Source organism: Naegleria fowleri, assembly GCF_008403515.1.
Source record: "Naegleria fowleri strain ATCC 30894 chromosome Unknown tig3, whole genome shotgun sequence".
In the NCBI taxonomy this organism is placed as follows: domain Eukaryota; phylum Heterolobosea; class Eutetramitea; order Acrasida; family Naegleriidae; genus Naegleria; species Naegleria fowleri.
In genome coordinates, this window is record NW_025407935.1 from 75,561 (window position 1) to 91,431 (window position 15,871).

At 37.3% G+C, this 15,871-nt stretch overlaps 6 protein-coding genes across 6 annotated transcripts; 2 read left to right on the plus strand and 4 right to left on the minus strand.

The window, feature by feature from the left end:
- Nucleotides 1–383: 383 nt before the first annotated feature.
- FDP41_007357 (uncharacterized protein) lies at nucleotides 384–3,188 on the minus strand (the record flags this gene model as incomplete). The annotated part of the gene is made up of 4 exons (XM_044711093.1): nucleotides 384–1,306; nucleotides 1,374–1,632; nucleotides 1,725–1,968; nucleotides 2,041–3,188. The coding sequence occupies 4 exons, from the start codon at nucleotides 3,186–3,188 to the stop codon at nucleotides 384–386; spliced, it is 2,574 nt and encodes an 857-aa protein (XP_044568893.1).
- Nucleotides 3,189–4,643: 1,455 nt separating this feature from the next.
- FDP41_007358 (uncharacterized protein) lies at nucleotides 4,644–6,029 on the plus strand (the record flags this gene model as incomplete). The annotated part of the gene is made up of 1 exon (XM_044711094.1): nucleotides 4,644–6,029. The coding sequence occupies one exon, from the start codon at nucleotides 4,644–4,646 to the stop codon at nucleotides 6,027–6,029; it is 1,386 nt and encodes a 461-aa protein (XP_044568894.1).
- Nucleotides 6,030–6,051: 22 nt separating this feature from the next.
- FDP41_007359 (uncharacterized protein) lies at nucleotides 6,052–8,061 on the minus strand (the record flags this gene model as incomplete). Its single annotated transcript, XM_044711095.1, has 3 exons — nucleotides 6,052–6,131; nucleotides 6,199–7,479; nucleotides 7,590–8,061. The coding sequence occupies 3 exons, from the start codon at nucleotides 8,059–8,061 to the stop codon at nucleotides 6,052–6,054; spliced, it is 1,833 nt and encodes a 610-aa protein (XP_044568895.1).
- Nucleotides 8,062–8,510: 449 nt separating this feature from the next.
- On the minus strand, nucleotides 8,511–10,166 carry FDP41_007360 (uncharacterized protein; the record flags this gene model as incomplete). Its single annotated transcript, XM_044711097.1, has 1 exon — nucleotides 8,511–10,166. The coding sequence occupies one exon, from the start codon at nucleotides 10,164–10,166 to the stop codon at nucleotides 8,511–8,513; it is 1,656 nt and encodes a 551-aa protein (XP_044568896.1).
- Nucleotides 10,167–11,385: 1,219 nt separating this feature from the next.
- Nucleotides 11,386–14,047, plus strand: FDP41_007361 (uncharacterized protein; the record flags this gene model as incomplete). Its single annotated transcript, XM_044711098.1, has 5 exons — nucleotides 11,386–12,233; nucleotides 12,394–12,699; nucleotides 12,776–13,042; nucleotides 13,171–13,348; nucleotides 13,451–14,047. 5 exons carry the CDS (start codon nucleotides 11,386–11,388, stop codon nucleotides 14,045–14,047), a joined length of 2,196 nt encoding a protein of 731 aa, XP_044568897.1.
- Nucleotides 14,048–14,172: 125 nt separating this feature from the next.
- On the minus strand, nucleotides 14,173–15,642 carry FDP41_007362 (uncharacterized protein; the record flags this gene model as incomplete). The annotated part of the gene is made up of 2 exons (XM_044711099.1): nucleotides 14,173–14,676; nucleotides 14,815–15,642. The coding sequence occupies 2 exons, from the start codon at nucleotides 15,640–15,642 to the stop codon at nucleotides 14,173–14,175; spliced, it is 1,332 nt and encodes a 443-aa protein (XP_044568898.1).
- Nucleotides 15,643–15,871: the final 229 nt, after the last annotated feature.

Sequence of the window (15,871 nt, forward strand, 5' to 3'; positions counted from 1 at the left end):
ATCCATCTTTTATTCGGAGATGATTCACTCCTGGAGACAAAGGCTCACAATTCGGAATGTTCAAGGAATGAGATGAATTTGATTGGCCATGGAATAATTATGGCCTTGGTAAAGAGGAGATTTACGTGAACAATGGTTGTATAATTTGAAACAGTGCACAAAAGATCACCAAATTTTCGGAGTGTGTGTGAAGGCGATTAAAGATTAATTTGGGAATAAATTTTGTTATGGTGCAAGAATTCGTATTATTACAAGACTAGCCAAGTAATTTTTACAATAATTTACAAGTATTTACAGAAAGTACATGGATCTCATGAAAATTAATTTTCATCGATCCGTCTTGGTTTTGAAAAACTCTCTATTTACAATTCCTCATTGCCTTTTCAAGATCGAAGAAGAAATTTCGATAAAGTTTCCACATATTCCGATGAATGAATATCCATTTGCAAAATTTCTTTTGCAGCTCCACTCTTCTGAATGTGTGAAAGAATTTCATTAAAAGATTTCAACTTGCTTTGGGAGTGTGACCCTTCCACAACTCGTCGTTCTGTCACATTCGTTTTGCCACGCTGATTGTCATGTTCCATCTCTTCACTCCTCTCCTCTCGCTCTTCGTAATATTCCAAAATTTTCACAAGAGTTTGCATACACATGTTTTTGATTTGAGTTTCTGAGTGTCCATTCACAATCATTTCACACAATGGAGGCACAATTTGATATCGCTCAACAAAGAGCTCAATATGAGCGTCGAGTCCACTATTGGCGGCATTTCGAAAAATCCAAACGGCTTCTTTTTTCAAATCCATCAATGTGTCTTTCCGATTGAAAATCAATGCAATCTCTTCCAACACACCACAATCAATTGCTTTTTGAACTTGATCTTCGGTACAGGCACAAACATTCGAAACGAGAATCATGGCATCAATTCGAATAGATTTTGGAACCATGGGTAATCTCAAAATTTTGAGAGAAATGTCCAAAATGTTGAGTGTGACGAGATGTTGAGTCTCTTCGTCGGTTCCTGCTGAAATATTCACAGCAGCCACAAGAGCTTGTGCCAATAAATTGTATTCGGATTCACTTCGATTATTTAACAAGGCGATCATTCGTGTCGATTGGCCAGTTTGTAGGAAGGGGGTGATCATTTCTTTGGGATACATGAGACGTCCAATGGCTCGACAAGTGTGAGTAAGAGTTTCAATGTCTTTTCGATGCAGGAAATAGGGAGTGAGAGTTAAAAGTTGTTTCATGTGTTCTTTACTGGGAGAGGGGCTTCCAACACAAAGTTTTGAAAAACACCAAGCAGCTTTAAAATGTCAGTCCAAAAAATAATATCTAAATTTAGTCAAAATGACAAGTCGCACACCACTTACCCATTCGCATCAAGGAAAGTTGTTGTTCATCCTCTTCATTGATGACTCGTGTCGACATGAGCCATGCTATTTCTTTCACAATCTGTCCATCGAGAATTTGATCTCGTTGTGAACTTGAGCTCTTTGCAATATTTGCCAGAATAAATAAAGCGTCATTGGCAATCGGTAAATGTCGAGAATGAACTAATTGAATCATTAAGGGAACATCGAGTTGATTCGAAAGTGTTTGAATTTGATCGATTCGTCCGTTTGCACTCAGCTGTTCATTTTTGAACAGATTTTCAAATTACCAAATTCGGAAAACAATATGGTTCCACCTCAAAAAATATTAAAACGCGAAAGTTTTCATACCTTTTTAACAATTGAAACTGCAAAATGTTGAATTCGTTGAATCATTCCGTCCAATTGAGTTGGGGTATCTTCGAGTGTTTCGTTCATGAGTGAAATTGTTGAGTCATTCAAAACATTCAAATACTTGCCAAGTATACTTCTATCGAGATAATATGATTTTACGTGAGAGAGTGTGTCTGAATCTAAAATGGTATCAATAATATCTTCAATGTCCATCGAGTCGGTATTTAATAAATCGTACAGTCTGAGGTGTGTAAGATGTGTCATTAAAAATGTCACTTGCCAACGTTGGGGTTTGAAAATTCCTTGCACTTACCGCTGCAAACTTTTCACACTTTTCTGATATATTCCGTCCATTATTTGGGAGAGCTGTTTTTGTCTTTGATTTTCTTCATCATTTAATTGTTGTTCGACTTGTTCGATTAGATCATCGTCAATCATTTCTGGTAATTGATTAACATCATGTGATCGAAACTGTAAAAGCCTTAATAAAACTTCTTCACAAATGATCCATTCCAAACTGAGCTCTCTCATTAATGATTTTCTCTTATCTAAATTTTGCTTTTTAAACTCAGTTAAGGGTATTTCCATTCTTGTCATCTCGGGTTTGGTAATTTCCCTTTTTGATCGAATACCTGTCGAGCTCAATTCTGTGGCGGCAACTCTTCCATATAATTCCCTTCTTCGTTGAATAATCTTCTCTCGTTGCAACATTTTTCGTTGTTTTTGTATTTGTTTTTTCACTCTCTGATTTTCAAGAGCTTCTTTCCAGGCTTGGGGTAAAACTTTCTTTTTCAATAGAATCTTATTATATGATTTTGTTATCATACAGGGAAGTTGTGGTTGCAATAAATACATTGGAAGCATCTCTTGCTGACAAGTGTCACCTCTTCCAAACATGGAAAATTGTAAAGTTCCAAATTCAGATCCTACTGCACTCACCACGGTCGTTAAAGAAGACTCATTCATCCTATCGACCAATGTTCTTCTCATCCAGCCATTTTCCTTAAGACTCTCCATTCGTCCATTCATTTCCGAACACGTATTTGAAAATAACGTATTCTCAAAAGGACATGACATTTCCATCGTCGAAGCAGCCACACAACAACCACCTACACCGACGCTTCCAACGTTTCGATTTACTATCACGTCTTCGAAGGCATTTCTTTCATTCGAGCCAACCAATCGAATCGAATCGCAAGAGTTTGAGATCACATTCATTGAAAATTGTTGTAAACATTCAATCGGAGGAAGTGAAGACAAGGTTGACGACGATTGGTTTTTCAAATTGGGCATCAAATGGCCCAGAGAAGACTCCTCACAAAATGATTGAATCGTCGGTTGCAACACGTTTAATTCATGTGGATGCAAATCGAACAATTCTTCAAGAATCGAAACGTCGTCTTCCTTCGTGACCACTGACGTTTGTCGTTGTTCCAACAATCTCGACGACGATGAATTCATCGGTTGAGTCCAACAAGGGTCGAAAAGAAGATGATTGCCTTCATCTATCTGTTGATGTTGTAATGGTTCGATCGATTCCAAGTGGTGACGATGAATCGAAGGGAGATGTTTGTCTTCTGATGGTGGCCGATCGTTCGATTCGATGGAATGTTCATTGTGGTGACCCTTTGGATGCATTTTGTTTGAATCTATTTGTGAAATGCAAATAATTGGTTGGTAGATATATTTGGATGGATGGTTTACAAATAATCGTTGCAAAAAGGTGAAAACCAATGACATGCAATCATTTGAAAGATGAATCGACAAGACGAAAGAATCAGTGAGTGGCAGTTGACAGTTGGAGGCCTCCTTCTTTCGTCTTTGAAAAAAACCTTAATATAGCCTGAAAACAAGACCCTTAACCACCAAACAGCAGCACCAAGAACAAATTGTGTTCCTCCATAACCATTGCAAATGTCAAAGATTTTTTTGGAGATTTTGTCTCGACATGAAAATCTTTGCTTTTCATCCATTCAAAGATGACTCTCTTCAAAGGCAGGACTGTAGTAGAGATTCACCAAAGACGTCAGACGGACCATTGTCATGACTTTGAGAATCGTCTTTCACAATGTTGCTGACACGTAATGTGACAACCATTCTCGTGACAGCATTGTCTTGGCATTTAAATACCTTAATGAACATTTCGATCAAAGAGGACCATTCTTCATTTCCAAAAGACTGAGCACAGTGTGCAGAATGGTCACATCGGACTTTTTGACCAAGAGTCTGAATTTGACATTTGAAATGTTTTGCGCCTTAGTCCACATCGAACAAGGAAACAAATGTCGTAGTGCTTTTTAATATCCTCCAACTTTTGTGGACGGATGAGGGAATTTTCTCCTTCAAATCTTCACATAGAATAAAAAAAAGACATCACTTGCACAACATTGGACAACAGAGACTCCAAATCGTCGCTGCCTCTTCGAGCACTCAGGGTTTAACTTTTTCCTCTCGAGACAACTCGTCATCATCCTTGATCTCACAATTTTTTGCGCTTTTGGATTTGTAGTTGACATCTAAATTTGAAAGAGTCTTCTCCAAAATTGTTGACCTGTAGTCCAAAGATTGTTTGTCTCATACCGAAGATATCTCATTCCAACAACATTCATTTAAAAAAGAGTTATCTCTGAACATGTAAGTTGAATTCGAACGAAAATCTGTTTTGACAACTGACACTACTTGCAACCGGAATGATCTTTTTCCATCTCCTTCTGCCCACATCATGAACTGCATGCATGTTGTACGATACAACATGGACTGGTGTCACATGGTAAGTGTAGATTCATTATATCCTGATGTCATCTGACTTGTCTTGAAATGGAAATCTTGGAAAACAATTCTTGTTTTACTAAAGTACCTCCATGGCTCCTCAAACACCAGTCCAGCAAAAACAACAGCAATCAACAGCAAAAAACAATGCAACGACTTCCTTCGATTAGCACTTTGATCCAAAGTTTGAACCACTCCATCGTCGTTGAAGAGAAAAATTTGGATGACAAGAATACCGTCTCTACTTCAAGTGGAGGCGTTTGTAGCAACAACAAACATGGATGGATAGTATCCAGTCGATATGAATTCATTCCTCCAAAACACACACATCATTCCATGGATCCTCGTTCCAAAAATCCAAATTTGGATGAACTTCAAAACGTCAAGTCACATGTGACCACAACAACAACATCACGCACAGGAATTCACCAAAGGAAAGATTCAAAAGCGATTCTGTGTCGTCAAAGTTCTCCACACCAAGAAACTTATGGTCATCATTACATGTGCATGTATTCTCTTCCTGTCACTTGCCAATCATCAACTCCACCTTCATACAACATGGAAACAACAACAAAAACTCCATCATCCTATTCACCACAACAACGATCAAATTCCTTAACGGTCACAACTAGCACTCAAAATGTTTGTTCCAACTCGAGCTCTCAACCTTTCCCATACATACCATCGACAACACATCATCATTCTCCTCATTTTGAATTATCCCCTAACTCTCCAACATCTACGACCTCAATACCAAATACTTTGAATCCATTTTTGGAAAAACGTAATCTTACTCCTTCATCTCCACTCAAATCTTCTCACGATGAGATCGTCCCATCCATAAATGTATATCCCAACAAGCATGTATACAACAACACTAACCAATTGTACAATAACAACCATAATCATCATGAGCAATCCTCTTCGACCAATCTTTCCAGAACAGAAAGCTTGATGAGTAGTGAAAGTCACACTTCGACGAGTTTAGATTTGAATTGTCAACAAACTCTTTCGTCTCCAGTATCTGCTGCTGGTTTGATGGACAATTTGACGAGCGGTGCCGAACCGATCAAAGCTTCAAGTTTGCTTGGAAAGCGAAAACAAGAAGATCCCTTGTCAAATGCCAGCCCATCAATCGCAAGTATCCCAACAAATGTCTTGTCTTCTCAATCGAACTCACCTTCCTCTCCTGTTTTGCAATATTCATTTGTGAATGTTATCCCTGAAAAAGCTCCTAAAAAGTCAAAAAAAACTTCAAGTGACACAAATTCTTCAAAACCATCTCCTTTTCAATTTATGAACTTCTCCATTTCGAATGACACTTCAAAAATCAAATTTGTAAAAGCTCAACATCAATTGAGAGGAATTAATGATGGAAGTTGGACTGAGAAGGAACATGAGGATTTTGTGAGAGGCCTCAATGAGTGTGGAAAGGGAAAATGGAGAGAAATTGCTGAAAAGTATGTCAAAACTCGAACGAGAACTCAAGTAGCAAGTCACGCACAGAAATATTTTGCCAATAAAAAGTTTTGAATCACGAACAATTGATTTGTGTTTATCCAAAGTAGTGAGATTCTTGTAAAGCTTTGACAATGATGGTGGCAAGTAATGCTCCAAGTTGAATTCCAAAACCAGCTAAAAAATATGTTGTGGTTGTAATACTTATTGTTTCGAACAATAACAAATGACAAGTGACACTTACCGAGACGGAACGGATTCAAGTCCAACACTTGTTTCATATTCAACCAAAATGTATGTTGATGAGAACTCTCGTCTGTTCTTCGAATGGAAGAATTGAGAGGTGTTAATCCATTTTCCAAACCTTCTTGAGATGCTGCCATAGTGGTGATTTGCTCTCTCGATTGTTGTTGCTCTGCCTTACTTAATTTAAGGAAAATTTCATTATCTTCCTTCTCGATTCGTTCGTGACATGTGAGAAATTCCTTCGTTTTGGTGAATGAAATGAGAGCTCTTGTCAACAGTGTAAGCAATACCAAGAATGCTCCAAAACCTTCAGAGTGCTTGAGTGGAGGATTGGGATTATTTAGCGCAATAAAGAACAAGAAACCTGCACCAATGATCCAACCAAGATGAGCAAACATGGCTATGAAAAAGTTGTAAAATTGAACCAAGTAAGCAACACCACTTGCGATTGGTGCAATGATCATTCCAAAGGTAATGGAATAACGAAGCAATGTTCCATGATGTCTATAATTCTGAAAAACGTAAGGTAAAATTGAAACAATCAAACCATTTTCAGTGAAACTCAAAAAGGATTGGAAAAGGAGTAATCTCACAGTTGACCATGTCAAAATTGGTTTTTTCATGAGTATTTTCTTCTTCTTTTCTTCGGCGAGTGTATCGAATTCTCTTCGAAGTTCTCGCTTGCAATAAGGTAAAAACCTTAATAAACAATAAGCAACTAAACTTAAACAGGTAATAACAGCCAAAATGACGCAAAATACCCAGAATGGAAACAAGAGAATTTTGTCAGTAGGCATTTGAATAATGGAAATAACAGAGGCAACCAAGCCGGTCAAGGACTCTCCAATCAATAAAGCACTCGTATAAGCATATGTGAAATGCAACACAAAGGGATAAAACAACAAGGTCGAAGTACAGTCACACACTCCGATAAAGAACGTTAAAATTAAGAAAGGCCAAGATCGTCCTGATACTTGAATATTCCACAAAAACGACATTAATATTAATGTGACAATTCCAATCACAAGCAAAGAAATAATTCCAATCGTGTCAATCCATTCAAACTGTTGAACATGTGTGGGCGCATTCTGTTCATCAACTTGTGAATTTTCAAGCTTCTTCTTTTGTCTGATAAAATTGTAAGCTCTCCTAAATACCATCAAGACAAAATACAAAAACGGTACAATGTTGGCCAACTGTAGACTCAAATTCATATCGACAGCAATGGCATATCCTTCAGGTAGGGTCGTTCCAAGAATGGGAATCTCACTATAAATACCTGTGTTGATATTCACACCATGTTGTAAAATATTCAAATAAATATTTTTTGTAAGGAGGAAAAGAGAGCCAAAATATCGAACATCAAAACCTCTCCTTGGTGGTACCTACCATTCACTGCAATCCAAGAAGATAACCCAAAAACAATGACCAATACATAGACGACAGGATTTGGAAATGACACACAATACTTTCTCAAAAACTGTTGCATCTTGTATTTGGTCATTTGTTCCTCCTCGAGAGCATGTTGCAGTACATGAATTTGTTTTTCTGTTGTTGTTTCGGGTTGCTTTTTCAAAACTGAAAATTCCAAATTCCAAGCGTGCTGTTGAGAAGCCTCATCAATCTCAACGTTGTATGATGAGAGTGGTTGTAGTTGTGGTAATGGTGTCATGTCATGAGTGTGAGCCTCATTCTCATGATGATGATCATTTCTAATTTCGGAAGAAGTATTTTCAGTTGTTGGAGTTTGGTTTGATTCAACCAAGGAACATTGTCCACCTTCATCATGATGGATGCTTGTACAATTCTGTAGTTCGATACAAGCATGAGTAGCCGTCGTCATTGAAGAAGGGTCCTCCATGTTCACTTCACTAATCGATAATTTTTTTGTAAAGAATTCAAATTATTAGAGAAAATATCGATCTTCGAAATTTGAAAAATTCCGAATTATCCATGCCGATCGGACGCTTATTTGGTCGGAGAGAGATCCAACTCTCATTCTCGAGATGAGAGTGAGAAAAACCGAGTGAATGGCCTCTTCAAAGTAGGTACTTGAATATTTATTTTGATTCATCATGGATGAAACCTTCTCAAAGATATTTGATTGAGGACCACGTGTTCCCTAATAGTGTGTAGCTCTAAATGTAGGTTTCGATGCATCGTTCATTGATTTCATTGAAATTCACGAAAAAAAGTTCATTCCTCGCTGATTTTCTCACACTTATTCAAGGTGTGTTGTCTTTGTCCACGAGCTCACTAAAGGTTTCATAACACTGTAAAAACAACCTCCAAAAAAACTCAACCTTGAATTCACTTAGTGTCATCTTTCACTAAATATTTTGTGACAAGTTTGACAATAATGAAGGCGAGAATGATAGCAACCAATCCATCAATCATGTAGTGATGTGCTGAATAAATAGATGCAATAAAAATCCACAATAAATATTCAAGCATGAAAATTTGAATAAAACTCCACTTGTTCGAATTTCTTCGAAAAGATTGACAACACCACACACTCCGCATAAATGAAAAGCATCCTATTTGTTGCAAATCTTCATTTTCTGTGTCCTCGTCTCGTCCATCATGATTCTCAGAAAACACCACATAGAGCTCAATAAATGCAATAATTGCTGTCCATCCCACATGCAAACTATAAAACGCCCCAAATTTAATAGTTCCCTTTCCATAAATTTCTCCAAATATTTCAACACCTAGAATTTTGTCAATCATTTCAAATCGAGCTTCTGGAGCATAAACTGAGAGTACAGGAGGAGAACTCTTCGTCAATTCACTTCCAAATTGATTGTAATATTCCTCATACATTAAACTATTACTTCGAAACCAAGGTGGAGCTGTTGGAAAGAAGAAACAAAAACCTATTTGAATAAGTGAAATAATTCCAAGTGAGAGAACAAAACATTTGAGTTTGTAGTTGGAAATTTGAGGTGTTGGTTTGGAGCTTGTCTCATCATTTTGTCCACGATGCGAGCTGTACGATTGAATGGGTGCCTCATTCACAACTACTTCTGAGTGTTCCTTGTTGCTGTGTTCATTATTCGTGCCCTCACTTGATCGATTTTTCTGGAATATTTCCTTAATCATGGTCACCAATGGAATTACCACTTTGAGCTTCAAATAGTCTCGATTGGGTTTCCACAGCAAGACACAAAATATTAATGGATAAAAAGCTAATGGAAAAACAAAGTGATTTAAATAGGGAATGGCGAAAAAGAAATCAAGCACAGGGTGATAAATGTTGGCCAAGATGGAGTGAGGCATTCCTAAACCAAACATTAACGTTTTGTCAATTCGTGGAATGATGTCAAAATCGACTTGGTTGAAAAATTCTCCTTCTGAGCTGTACATGTACTTGAATGCTATCCTTTGGAAATTGGCCATCAATAGAAAATAAATGGCAATAGGTAGAGTTGTCCAAGAAATTAATGGAAAAACTATACTTTTAAACAACCAAATAATGATATTTTCCATAATTAGTAATAAATGTTTGGCCCTGTGTGGTAGAGTTGAAGGAGGTGTTTGATTGTTGATCCTACTAGTAGTAGTAGTTGTTGTTATTGATGATACTTCATAATACTTGGCGAGTTGTAGGTCGTCGTTGCTTAGCATCGTGCTCGTTGGTTGGCGGTCATTTGACTCTTTCGGAATGAAATTCGTTTGCATTTGACTTTCCAAATCATTATGACCATTGAAATCATGCAAGAGTGAAGAGATGTCCACAGACGATGATGATGACGACGACGAGTCTGAAGAGTCTTCATATTGTGGGAATGATGATAAAGGATGGTGGTGCGTTGATGATGGGTGGCATTTGTTGTCGAGAATCTGCTGCTGGGAAGGGAGGGAGTAATTCAAAGCCATGGATGAAGAAGAATTCAATTCTCCTTCCGGTAAAGATGGTTGATGATGATGGCAACGACCATTCAAATTCAATTCAAAAGTATTCATGGTCGTTCAAACGTTTCAAAAAGTGTGTTTTACAAGTATTCTGAACAAGATTGCTGATGGGTATACACTCTGTGATGGAATGATTCTATGATGACGACTCTTCACGCAGGTTCCAAAGATTATGACTTGTCTCCAAAATGCGTGATGAGCGTGAAAAGAGAATGTAGAGTTGTTTTTTTCGAAATCTTCAACTCCACGTATGGAAAGGCGAACAAGAAGAAGATATTTACTGCGATGCGTCGCACCAAAACGCTGAATTCAAAGTATTATTGCGAAAATTGCCGCCACTACAACACGATCACAACTCCAGCAATCGAATAGCACGAGTTTTTTGAGTCTCTAATTCGCGAATAGTGCGTTGGTTAGTTTCAGGTAAAACACGACAAAAAAGGAGAGAATGGAGGTTTTCGCAATGAGAATGGTGCAGAGAAGAAGACTAAGAGGTTGATGATGAATGAGTGACAATGTTGTTACTGTTATATATGACTTTTCCAAAGTTACTCTCATCAATCCGTGTGCTGCGCAGAGAGAGAATCAGTGCGTGAGAGATGGTCAATCTTGATGTTTGTTGTAGTTTTTTTCGTCCGTCAAATTTTTCTTGAGAGAGATCCATTCTCATCAACGTAAGCACAACAAATGTTCCAATTCAGAACTCAATGGAAGTGAGAAAAGATGACATCCGACGTGGGTTGATTCAAATCCAGGTTGGTTTCCTTTTCATTCCCACGAAAGAATCGACGCGATTTGGAATAATGACAGTTCGACCGAATCGAATATAACTTTATAGAGAAATTTACATTGATCGGATGTTGAGATTAATCATCAATGACCATCGAGAGAGATGATCATCAATGAAGCCTTCATCAGAGAGGACAAAACACGCGATTTCGGGTGAATTGAAACTTGGATCTAGAAATAACTTTTCCAAAAAAATTCTTCTTGTTGGTGAGAGACTGATTGAAATTCATTGATTGATCATCATAAGGAAAGGTGGTGAAGTTGAAAACCCAATCCTTATCATCATAGCAAGGAGATTCATCCGAGAGTATAGACCTTTTAAATTCTTCTTGCAAGAAGATAACACCACTTTGTATTATTAATTATTAGTGATCCTTTGTATTGATCTCGCTTCCATCATCACGTAGTACTTGAAACAAATCTCTCTCATCATCGTTGTTTGCTCGATCAGAGTTGTTGTTGTATAAACATTGAATTCATCATGGACACTCCTCACATTCAGTTCAACGACATTCCTGTCTATAATATTTCCATCTATCCCAATTCCAATAATAATAACAACAACAATGGCCAATCAACAGGTCAAGTAAATCCCACAAACTTGTATGTACCATCGGGTTCAGCAACCACCACAACAACCAATAACAACCACATGACGGTACAAGCCCAATATCTACCCTCTCAAAATTATGAACTTTCAAGTTCCAACAACACAATCGGTAACTCGGGATCTGGAATCAACTATCCACCCACTCAATACAACATTGCTCTAGGAGGAACGATGGGAGCTCAATATTTACCCAATCAACCACAACAACAACAAACAAATACCAACTATGGAAAACCACCAAGTTATGAGGATGAAGAAGATATGGCAGTGAATGAACACTCTCTCCCTCCAGAAAACAATAATGAACTTGTCACCACCTCTCAACAAGTGAATCTTCAAATGAATCAACAGCAGCAACCTTCTAGACAACTTCATCCTGCCACTCAAGTGGCAATGGGAGAAGACAACGAACAAGATCCTCTCGAAAAACATCGTGATTTGTTCGGGTTAGGTTTTGTGAAGGACACAACCAAACACCTGAAAGAAACGACAATTTGGGAGTCTGGATTTTTTGGACTGAATATTTTCACAACCACGGCTCAAAAGAAGAAGAAATTGCAAGAAATCTCCGAAATGAATAGAGTGGAAAGTACAGACATTTTAGGAAAAGATCATCTTCAACATCACACGAAGCATCGCAAAAAGTACACAGTGATGAGAACTGCAAGAGGTCAACCTTATCTACTCAAGACCGGCCTTGATATTGACGAAGTTAAGGAGTAAGTGAACATTTCAATTAATTGAAAAGAACTTGACAACATAATTTTTCAATCATTTTTCATATTATTGTTTTTCTTTGGCAAATTTTACCATGTATTCACGAATTGGCAAACCAAATATGAATTTTTTGAATTTTTGATCATTTGAACGGATCATCAGAGTTCAGAACGAATTCAGTCAAATAAGATTGCCTTTTTGTTGCTCTTGGAAAACTTTAGAAGATCACTATGGTCTTGGAGTTCGATTGTATTTTGACTTTGGTCGTTTGGTGATTGTTTTGAATTCCATTTTACTATTTTTCCAATTGATCAATTTTATTCCGCATCTCATCATTGACTCTATCTATATCCAAAAATTTACAAACTTTTTCAAAGGAGAATTTTCAAATTATGGCGGCTTGATTGATATCTTGTATGGCAGTAGTTACGACCCCAACTTATATGTTTTATGGATTGTTACATCATCGTAGGTTTTTTAATTTACATGAATTTTTGACATGAAAATATTGCACTATTTGAATAACTTTTCGTGACTCAAACAGATTGAGTATTATAGCGACACTCCTATTTGGACCTGTTTATTGGCTTGTGGTTCGACGTTCCTTCCAAAAAAGAGACGTGTACGATATGGAGGAAGCTGACATGGCTCTAGCTTTTGATGCTGACGCAGATATCATCAAGGAAAATGTAGGGACACCAACATTGCATCGAGTTGGTCGATATTTTGTCAGTTATTCGATCTTTGTTGGATTTTTGATTCTTTCCTGCGCAATTACTATTGGTTTTACAATTCTTCAAAATTTTACAACGTATGTCGTCATTATTGCTTTTTTTCACAGTAATTTAATTGTATGTCATGACCATATGTCACATGATTTTTTCCATAATAATAATTTATACACATGCACGGTGTGACACTAAAACATTGAAATCATAGTATTTATGAAGCTGCTGACTCTGTATTTTCACAGAATACAGGTTACTTGACCCTAATTTCTATTGGCATTTCTTGCGTGGTCAACATTGTGAACTTTATTTGGAAACAGATCTGTATTTATTTGACCAATTTCGAAAAGCACAAAACATGGAGTGGATACAGAACACACAACACAATGGTAAATATTTTATTTTGACGAATGGATCAATTTTACACCACTATTTCTATTGCTATTTAACTAATTATTTTTTAACAATTTTTGTTTGAACAAAAACGAAAGAAATATTTATTTTTCAAGCTATTCAACGTGTTCTTGATGGGTTTCACAAAGGGTTTATTCAACGTTCCATGCGTGATTCGTACATTGGGAAATCAGTACTTGATTCAAATGATTTTGGACTTTTTTGTATTTAATGCGATTGAACTCATTCTGCCCTATATTGAATACTATATAAAGAAGAAGAGAAATAAGGGAAGTGATGAAAACGTAAGACCTGACTTTGACGTCTCTGAGGAATACTTGGAACTCATTTACAGACAATACATTATTTATTGTGGCATGACAAGTTTCCCAATGATCACTTTAATTGCATTCGTAGCCTCTATTTTGGAACTGTATTTGGACAAGTGGAGATTACTTAAACTCTGCAAGAAACCTCCAATGATCAACGGAAGTGTAAAGACTGTAGTGAGCTTTTTCCTTATCGTCACGGCCATTCTTCCAATGATTAACTGGGGAGGAGGCAATATTTATCCAATGGTTGGTGTTTATTGGTGCAACACGCCAAACAATTTGGAGTGTGAACCATGTAGAGTGTTGAATGGTAATGAATATTACATTACAAACTTTGTGAACAAGTTGTATGGATACAGTTAAAGCAATATACTGAGATAACATGGATTAACATTGTGCATTATAGCTCTGCCTTATGACGCTCATGGTTAATTGAAATTCAAAAATAAACGCATAATCTTTATAAATACCCACTACATCTGATAAACTTAATAGTCAGATCCTCGACTGAGAACCTCTTTACATGTTGGTCTCAACAAGATGGTGTGCTCAAATTGTGCAGTGTAACATCCTCTCACGTCTGCTAAAGGTGGATACTCATTCACAATTCCATTGTTGACCAAATCACGAAGAGCCGTGAGATATTTCTTTTGACCTATCCGATCTAAATATCTTCGACAAAATGGAAGCGATCCAAAATTTTCATTGATAACTTTCAACAATTCCCTCGATTCCTTATTTCTAAGCTCTGAGCCATCTCCTTTGTAATCATGATTTTTGCCGTAGTGAGATGTGACGCCTTCTTCTTCGATAGATCCTCTACCAGTAGAGCCGAAAGTCTCAATTGCAAAGAATTCATTTTCTTCCATTTTTTCATTTTCTTCACATGCCACAATAGGAACAGTTTTACCTGCATGCACACGATATCTCTCAACAGAGTGTCCACACAAATTTGAAATACTTCTCACTTGATAGGTCTTTCCATCAATGGTCTGTAAATATGGTGGTCGGATCGTGTCACAACATCAATGAATATTAAACAATTATATGAGAAAATAATTTTTCGGAAATATAAAGATGAATGAAATAAGTCAGCACATAATCTCGTCAATACACACTCAAATACATACCACTTCATAACTTTCCATAACTTCTTGAATGGCAGCTCCAACATCGCCCAATCTCACATCAATACCAGCAACCTTACAACCGGTATTGGTAGCATCCTTCACGGCCTCCAAGAGTGGTTTGTATTGATCATTCCAACACAATGTAAAAGCTGAGTCAATAATGGTACCATTCACATGAGTTCCCAAGTCAAATTTTATCACATCATCTTTTCCAATTACTGTTTCGTCACCAGTATTTGGAGTGTAGTGAGCTGCCACATAATTCATTGAACAACCCAATGGGAAAGCTAGTCCACCCTTTCTATTGTTCTTGTCCGCTTCAATTAATTCTCTCACCTTATTTTCGTAAGCTTCAGCTGCATCAATCACACGCATACCTGGTCGAACCACATGTTCCTTAAACCATTTTCTTGCAGTTCTGTGAACCTCTGCGGCATGTCTTGCGTCTCGAATGCGTTCTTGCAATTTCTCATCACGAGCTTCAGCTCCAGCATCAAGCTCTCTTGCACTAAACCGTTTTGTACGGTGCTCATAAAATTGTAGCGGTTGAATCTCACCTTGTGGAAAATTATTGTCTTTAAACAAGTATTTGATCGGCACTGTAGGTTCAGGTTGAGTTTGTTCCGATGGATACTCTTTCGGAGTCTGTTTTTTCTTCTTTTCACCAGCAGTTCCTTGAGATTTTTGTTCTGCCATTTCCTTCTCATTCTTCTTTTGCATTTCTAATAAAAACGATAAATCATCATCCTTTTTGTTGTTGCCTTGCTTGGAAGCCTTTGCTGGTTTGTTTCCCGTCGTGGATGTTGCTGCGGAGGACTTTTTGGTCATTTTTTTTGAACTTCAAACTGTTTCGAATTTTCTCACAATGTTGCGATTCAAAAAGATTCTCAGAGAGCATCTCGTCTAAATTGGTTTCATACGTGTGAATTTCGTCCTTTAAGAATTCCATCAATGATAAGACTTGTTAATCAATTTGAAAACATAAAATCATATTTTGATTGAGACAGATCTGAACTGCAAGGACCCCTTATAACAACTGAACTTCAACAAGAGATTA